The 8,860-nt window shown below is 36.7% G+C and overlaps 1 protein-coding gene across 1 annotated transcript; it reads right to left on the bottom strand.

The window, feature by feature from the left end:
• Positions 1–6,866: 6,866 nt before the first annotated feature.
• On the bottom strand, positions 6,867–7,790 carry LOC100674089 (olfactory receptor 4K15-like). The gene has a single exon (XM_003418695.3). The coding sequence runs from the start codon at positions 7,788–7,790 to the stop codon at positions 6,867–6,869; it is 924 nt and encodes a 307-aa protein (XP_003418743.2).
• Positions 7,791–8,860: the final 1,070 nt, after the last annotated feature.

The raw sequence follows: 8,860 nt of genomic DNA on the forward strand, positions 1-8,860 counted from the left end.
TAGAACACCAGCCCTTTTTTCTGAGGCACAGCTAGGTAGACTTGAACCTCCAACCTTTCAGTCAACAGCTGAGTGCATTAATCATTTGCACCATCCAGGGACTGCTGCTCAAATAATAGATATAGCAAAATGTTGAAATGTAGCAAAACTATAACTCACATGGACAAAATGGAATGTCTTTTTTTTCTATATCCCTCAATTAAATTTTATTCAATAATTTGAAAAAATTGAGTATCTACTACATCCAAAACCACAGGATAGCAAGTCAAGAATGAGTAAGACAAAGTGCCTATTTACATGGTGCTTGCAATTTAGAACGGGCAATTAAAGAAAAAGAATACAAAGAGAAAAGTATACATATTGCAAGAGAAGATCAAATAAAACTGCAGAGATATTCAGCATTGGGAGAGATTATATTTTTCCAGAAAGGAAGAAGTATGAAGAAAGAGAAGGATAGAGAAAGAAATAAATGCAAAGAAGAAGGAAAAAGACAAAAATATAGTATTGGTGAAGGGCCTTAAATGAGACATAAAGTATTGAAAGGCAGAGACAGTGAGGTAAAAAAGGTTATGAAGTATATGTAGACCAAAATAAACAAAGGCATGAGTGAAGAAAAGTGGAGGTGACCCAAGGACCACTGCTGGAGCTTGGCTAGGGCATAGCATATGTCAGAGAGTTTTACTGGACTGTATTTTGGAGGATCTTAACCAAAGGCTTAATATTGAAGGATTCTGCAGGGAAAATATTAAACGATGCAGGAAGCATTAAAAGAAGATGGAAGGAATACACACAGTCACTATACCAAATAGAATTGGTCAGTATTTTAACCATTTCAGTGGATCACATATGATCAAGAACTGATGGTACCGAAGGAAGAGGTCCATGGGGCAGTGAAGGCATTCGTGAAATACAAGGCTCCAGGAACTAACAGAATACCAATTAGGATATTTCAACAAACAGACACAGCACTGGAAGTGCTCACTCATCTATGACAAAAAATTTGGAAGACAGCTACCTCATCAACCAACTGGAAGAGATACATATTTATGCCTATTGCAAAGAGAGGTGATCCAACCAAATGAGGAAATTATCAAATAATATCATTAAGATAACATGCAAGTAAAATTTTGCTGAGGATCATTTGAAAGCCTTTGCAGCAGTACATTGGCAGAGAGCTGCCAGAAATTCAAGCTGAATTCAGAAGAAGATGTGGAAGACTGAATATCATTGCTGATGTCAGATGGATCCTGGTCTAAAGCACAGAATACCAGAAAGATGTATACCTGTGTTTTATTGACTATGCAAAGGCATTCGACTGTGCGGATCGTAACAAATTATGGACAACATTGCAAAGAACAGGAATTCCAGAACACTTCATTTTCTCATCAGACACCTGTACATAGATCAAGCCATAGTCATTCAAAAAGAACAAGGGGATAGTGTGTGGATTAAAATCAGGAAATACGCACATCAGGGTTGTATCTTTTCACCATACATAACCAACCTATATGCTGAACAAATAATCAGAGAAACTGGACTATATGAAGAAGAAAGTGTCATCAGCGTTGGAGAAACAACCTGCGTTATGCAGATGAAACAATTTTGCTTGCTGAAAGTGCAGAGGACTTGAAGCAGCTTCTGATGAAGATCAAAGACTACAGCCTTCAGTATGGATTCCATCTCAATATAAAGATAACAAAAAACCTCACAACAGAACCAGGAAGCAACACCTTGATAAACAAATAAAACACTGACGTTGTCAAGGATTTCATTTTACTTGGATCCACAATCAACACCTATGGAAGCAGCAGTGAAGAATTCAAACGAAGCATTGCATTGGGCAAATCTGCTGCAAAAGACACGTTTAAAGTGTTGAAAATCAAAGTTGTCACCTTGAACACTAAGGTGAGCATGAGCAAGCCATGGTGTTCTCAATCGTCTCATCTGCATGTGAAAGCTGGGTAATGAAAAAGGAAGAATTAAGAATTGATGCCTTTGAATCGTGGTGTTGGCAAAGAATATTGTATATATCATGGACTGACAAAAGAACAAACAAATCTGTCTTGGAAGAAATACAGCCAGAATGCTCCTTAGAAGCAAAGATGGTGTCGCTATGTCTCACATACTTTGGACATGTTGTCAGGGGAGTCAGTTCCTGGGAAAGGACATCATGCTTGGTAAAGTAGAGGCTTAGCAAAAAAGAGGAAGACCCTCAATGAGATGGATTGACACAGTGGCTGCAAGAATGAGTTCAAACATAACAAAGATTGTGAAGATGGTGCAGGATCAGGCAATGTTTCATTCTGTTGTACATAAGGTTCCTAATTGTTGGAACAAACTCAACAGCACCTAACAATTATAAAAACATATTTGTGTCAATTTTTTTTAATCTACTACCAATCTCTGTTTTTCACATGGTGTATTTCGACCCTTTATGTTTAATGAAATTATTGATAAATTTGTGCTTACATTGGCCATTTTATTTTTTGTTTTCTGATTGTCCCTCTGATGCATATCTGTTTTCTTTTTTTGCCTTCCTGTTGGTTGTGGGTATAGGTTACTTAGATATTTATTAAAATGTCCTTTGATTTAACTAGTATTTTGAATGTATTTCTTTGGACAGCATTTATAGTGGTTTATCTAGATATTACATTATATCTACATAATATATTATAGTCTACTTGTGATGTCATTTTTTCAGTTCAGTTGAAGCATACAAACCTTACCTTCCTTTATGCCCCTTTACCCTCCACCATCAATAATATAATTATCTCAAATATTTTCTCTACTTACATTTCAAATCACATTAGATAGTGTTATAATTTTTCTTCAACCATTTAACAGGATCTGAACAACTCAGTGGATGAAAGAGTATCTGTTGTATATGCCTATATTTTTGATTTTCGTGTTCTTCCTTCCTTCCAGATGTTCCAAGATTCTGTTTTTTATTGGTTTCTTTCTGTTTATCCTTTATCCTTTCCTTTAGGATCAGCAGTCTGGCGACAAATTATCTCAATTTTTCTTCATCTTAAAATGTCATTATTTTTCTTCATTCATGAAGGATATTTTAGTTGGGTATAGGATTCTGAGTTGACAGTTCTTTTCTTTCAGCACTTGAAATATGTTATGCCACTTCCTTCTGACCAAAACAGCTTCTGAGATTAAAGCCACTGTCATTTGAATTGTTTTTTCTTGTAGGTAAAGTATTGTTTCTCTTTTACTATTTTCAGTGTTTCTTTTTTTTTTTTTTTGTCTTTAGTTATCAGGAGTTTGGCCACCATGTGTCTTGTTATGAATTTCTTTGGGTTAACCCTATTTGGGGATTGCTTGGGTTCTTGAATCTGTAGATGTATGGCATTTGCTAAATTTGGGAAATTTTCAGTAATTATTTCAAGTGGTTTCAACTCCACCTTCATTCTTTTCTCCTTCTGGGACTCTGATGACACAAATGTTAGATCTTTTGTTATAGTCTCACAGTTCCCAGAGGTCTGTTCATTTACTGAATTTTTTTTTTTTTTGCATAATGTTTTTCTCGTGATTATATTAAGGATACGGATTTTCTCATGATTACCCAGGATATGGATATGGAATGAAGAACACAAGAAAAAGATTTCATACTCATCACATCATATGAAGGGTACATGTTATCAGCATAACCTATTACTATTGGCATTGACCTTGAGTATCTGGCTGAGACAGTGTTTGTTGTTTTCTCCACAGTGAAGTTAGACTTTTTTCCTCTTTTTCATATTTTACTCTTTGGAAGAAAGTCTCTATGGGGAGCTCACACTTAAGGAGTGAGGACTTATGCTCTTCCTCCTTGAACATACAGTGTTCTCATTTATTTTTAGTCTATTTTCTCTCAGATTATGTAATTTGTTTTTTTCTATGTTTAGCTCACTATTATTCTTTACTCCAACTCCTCCACTCTGCTGTTAAGCCCATCTATTGAATTTATTTATTTGTTTAATTTGGTTATTGCTAAAATTTTCATTTTGTTTTTCTTTATATCTCCTATTTCTTTGCTGAAAATTTCTATTCTTTGCTGAGGATTTTTATATTTTTCATTTGTTTTGAATGTGTTCATAATTGCTCATTGAAATATTTTTATGATGACTGCTTTAAAATATTTGTCAGATACTTCTAACTTCTCTGTCACCTTGGTGTGGCATCTACTGCCCTTTTTCATTCATTGTGAAATTTCCTGGTTGTTTGTATGACTAGTAATTTTTTTTTCTTGAAACCTAGGTATTTCAAGTATTATTGGAATGGACTTCATTTAAACCTTCTATCTTAGCTGGTTTTCCTTATACCACTCTGGCAGTGGAATGGAAGGGGGGATGTTGCCTTGTTACTGCAAAGTGGAAGTAGAAGTGAGGTTTCCCGCTCTACCTCCACTGATACCCAAGGAGGAGGGCTCCTTGGCACTGCTTGATGGTAGCAAGAGTTCTGACTTTCCTCTAGACCTCAACTGATACCTCTTAGACTGGGAATAGGAGAAATACTTTGTTACTGCTTTATGGCCTCAACAGACCCCATGAGAGTGAAATGGTGGTTCCTTTCTTGACCTTCTTTGACTTCCACCACAGGCGGTTGGAGGGGAGAGTTGGGCCTGATATGAAGGGGAAGTAGAAGTGTAGGATCCCCACTTGACCTATGCTGACATGAATGGGGTTGGCACCAAAATTTTTTTTTTTTTGTGGTATTTGGCTAGAGTAGACTGGTTAGCGTCTAAAAGTTTTCTGAATTGCTAGGCTACTTCTTTCCAGGTCCTTCTTTCTTTCTTTTCCTTTTTTTCCCTTTCCTTTTCTCTCATTACTTTCCCTTTCCTTCCCTTCTACCCCTCTTTTTCTGTCTTTCTTTTGCTCCCATTGATATTTCTGAATTTCTGGCTTCTTCACCTCCAAGAAAATTCAGGGAACTTACTACCAGGTCATTCCTTGAGTCTCTAGCCTGTCTGCCTTCGTCTCTCCAATTCTTAGAGTATTATTATGTTTATTTCAAAGAAAATTCTCATATTTTCACTGGTAAATAGGAGAAGGAATACAGAAGAACAAAAAAAATCATTTTCCCAAGTGCATCATTCACCTGCTTTTTTTTTTTTTGATGGTAATATTATTTTTATTCACTTTTAATATTTAAACCATTTTAAACGTGTTCACTTCATATCCTTTCCAATAGATTTATTACTTACGTGGGAAAGGGGAGGTTAGCCTACTGTTTATTCTGTCTTCTAACACTTGTTCATTGTAGGTATGCTTCCCATGTGTTTTGTGAGTTTGATTATGAACTCGAATTTAGCAGGTCTTTGTGTGCCGGAATTCTGTGTGGCCAGTGTTAAGGGTGTGACCCAACAGAGGGGTTTTTGTCTTTATTTTTCCAAATGCCCCAAGAATTTCACTGACTCCTGAAATGAACTATATTTTATGCTGATTTTTTTTTCATATTAAAGCTCTTCTGACTATGAAGAGAGTATAAATTCAAACTCTAAATTCATATATGGACAATCCCATGATTATGATTTCCAAGAGTGAACAATTTTTCTAACCATAACCATAAAAAAAATAGGTCAGGCAAATTAGAACACATTTTTGGTATTTTCCCTGTGCTTCTCAAAACACTCTTCAAATCCACATCTTCACAGAAGGAAAAGGCTCTAAGAGCCTCAGATCCAAGGGTTCTAATTGTACTTCACACTCTTGAAAGGACAAAATTTCTGCCTAATGGCTTCCCGTCATTTTGACTACCTGAAATCACTTCCATCACCATTCTTCTCTCAAAGCTTGCACTCTTTCAGATGCGATGACATCATATGTTTGTTTTAAAGAATGCTTCTAGAATTCATAGGTATTTTACTTAAAGTATTCTGAATACCTAAACTTTGACATTGTCAGTAATAGAAGTATAATCTTCTTCTAACCCTGTCGTGTTTTGTGAATGTCAATTGAGATAATATATAAGATACCATTTGTAAACCGTATATAAAAAAAAATCCCAAACACTTTGCCATCGAGTCAATTCTCCATTTTGCCATCTAATGTAATTATCCTATGTATTATAAATCCGTACCTCTATGACATTAAACAGGCAGGATTAGAGACAGTTATGTTAATGAGGCAGAACATATCTCCAGGATTAAGTTTATCTGCCATGAATGGAGCAACTTCTTCGGACCTGGAGTCCCTGCACTGAGAAACTTCTAGACCCAAAGGAAGATTAATGACAAGGACATTCCCCCAGAGCTGACGGAGAGAGTGAAAGGCTTCCAGTAGAGCTGATACCCTGAATTTGGACTTGTAGCCTCAAAGATTGTGAGAGAATGCATTTCTGTTTGTTAAAGCCCCCCATTTATGGTATTTCCATTATAGCAGCACTAGATGACTAAGGTAGGTGGTATGTGTTATATAGCAGGACCAGGAGATTAGTAAAAGAATACATAGAGCAAAGACATATATTTAGCAGTGTTGTTGAAAAAAACTTTTATTTATATAGAGTGAGACATTCATTATGGCATGTAGTCATTGAGCTACTGACTTTGAGTGGCAATTCTGAACTTTAATTTAATATGTTGAGACAAAGAAACACTAATTGTGGGTCCATATTTTGATACTCAAAAGATGGTGAAATATGCTGCATTTACATGGTTAAGTACATGACTGTAATTTGGTTTCTGAGTTCACCAAAGATATTCACTATTTAGTCCTTAAGTTTGGATAGTTGGTAGAGTTCACATTGCAACAAATACCATTCCTATATCAAAAGAAATTACCTCCAAGTATTTAATTGCTTAGTTCAAATATAGCAAAGGATATAAGTGGATGCCTTTAGTATGGTTGTCATTACCACAAGGGAAAGCCAAGAAACCTTTAGGAACGTACTTGTTCTCTACTCAGTTTCTGCATTCCTGATATTATCTCCTTATTTCTGAATGTGTAAATAATGAGGTTTAAGAGAGGGGTGAAAACAACATAGAATATTGAGAGGATATTATTCACTAGGAAGCTGCTGAAAGGCCAGGCATAGATGAAAATGCCAGGCCCAAAGAAAAGGCTCACCACAGTGACATGGGCAGTCAGGGTGGCCCAGACCTTGGCCATGCTTGCTGAGGATTTTCTCACAGTGACCAGGATGACTGTGTAGGAGATGAGCAAGAGCACAAAAGAGCTCATAGCTATTAGACCACTGTCTAAAAGCATCAGTTTCGCAAAGATATAGGTATCAGTGCAGGCAAGTTTGATGACTAAAGGAAGGTCACAGAAAAAGCTGTCCACTTTATCTGGACCACAGAATGGAAGGTTTACTATGAAAACCAACTGGCTTACCGAGTGTAGGACACCAATGAGCCAGGAGCCCATGACAAGGCCTGTACACTTGCGTACACTCATGATGGCTGCATAGTGCAGGGGTCGACATATGGCTACATATCTGTCATATGCCAAGGCCACAAGGAGCATCATTTCACCACCGGCAAAGGCATGATGAAAGAATATCTGGGCCATGCAGCCCTCAAAGGAGATGGTCTTGTGCTCCTTGAGGAAGTTAACAGTCATTTTGGGAGTGGCAAAGGTGGATAGACACACATCAGTGAAGGAGAGATTACTGAGCAGGAGGTACATGGGTGTGTGTAGTGCAGGTTCAGAGAGGACTGTGAGCACAATGAGTAGGTTTCCCAGCACAATGGATGAATAGAAAAGCGTGAAAAATGCAAAATAGAAAAGTTGTATCTCTCGAGGACCTGAAAGACTGTGCAACACAAATTCAGTCACTCTTGAGTTATTTCCTTGGTCCATGATTTCAAGTTCCTGAGATCAGGTCAGAAAATGTCCTGTAAAGACATGGAATTGGAGATAATATCATAGGATTGTGGGAGTAAGTGAGCAAAGCCAAGCCTGGCATCAAACCTCACTCTATATACTTATATACTCTAGATTTTCGTGCTGTTGTTATGTGCAGTTGAGTAGATTCAGGCTCAGTGGATTCTGTAGGACAGAGTAGAAACTGCCTCATAGGCTTTCCTAGGTGTAATCCTTACGGGAATAGAGAGCCAGGTCTTTTCTCCTGTGGAGCTGCTCATGGGTTCGGATTGACAACCTTTCAGTTAGCAGCTGAGAGCTTAACCATTGCACCATTGGAGCTCCTTTAGATCTTGTTAAGCACGCAAATACACATTGTAGCCATTTCTTTTGTAGAGACTGCGTGTGCTTGGCTTTCATCTCTGCATCACAGCATGGCAGCTATATTCTGAAAATACAATTTTTACCCCTCACCTCCACCATTTAAAAATTCCTAGTAAATAGGACAGTGAAGCTCTAGAGTCAAACTGATAGGTTTCAAATTCTATCTCTTGTCATTTCTAGCAGTATGACCTTGGACATGTTCATTAAGTTCCTGTGCTTCAATCTTTGCCTCTGTAAATTAGGGGGACAATGATATATGCTTCATATAATTGCTGTAAGAATTGTTATATTAGGTGAAATCTTTAAAATAACTGTCAGACCCATAGACATTCGGTACTATGCCTTTTTTCCATCAATGATGAAAATATTTCTATATGCGAATTAACATGGTAGACAAAATACCAAAGTATTTTCTCATCCTACTTAACAAAGGAGGATATTTCATAAACTTTAGTAGCATCTATTTGCATTCAAGTATGTAAATAAATATTTGAGATAATATAATTAATGTCATTTTTTATCTTTTTTTAAGCATTATTAATTTAAACTATTTGTAAAGTTGTGATGGCTCTTCTTCACCAATGACTCTGACATTGAGTGAATTTAATATGTGATCGTCAGTATCAAGTACACAAAAAATGTCATAATTGTTAATATGATCAAACTTTCTTGCCTATAATTTA

The sequence above is a fragment of the Loxodonta africana genome, chromosome 10 (assembly GCF_030014295.1).
Source record: "Loxodonta africana isolate mLoxAfr1 chromosome 10, mLoxAfr1.hap2, whole genome shotgun sequence".
Classification (NCBI taxonomy): domain Eukaryota; kingdom Metazoa; phylum Chordata; class Mammalia; order Proboscidea; family Elephantidae; genus Loxodonta; species Loxodonta africana.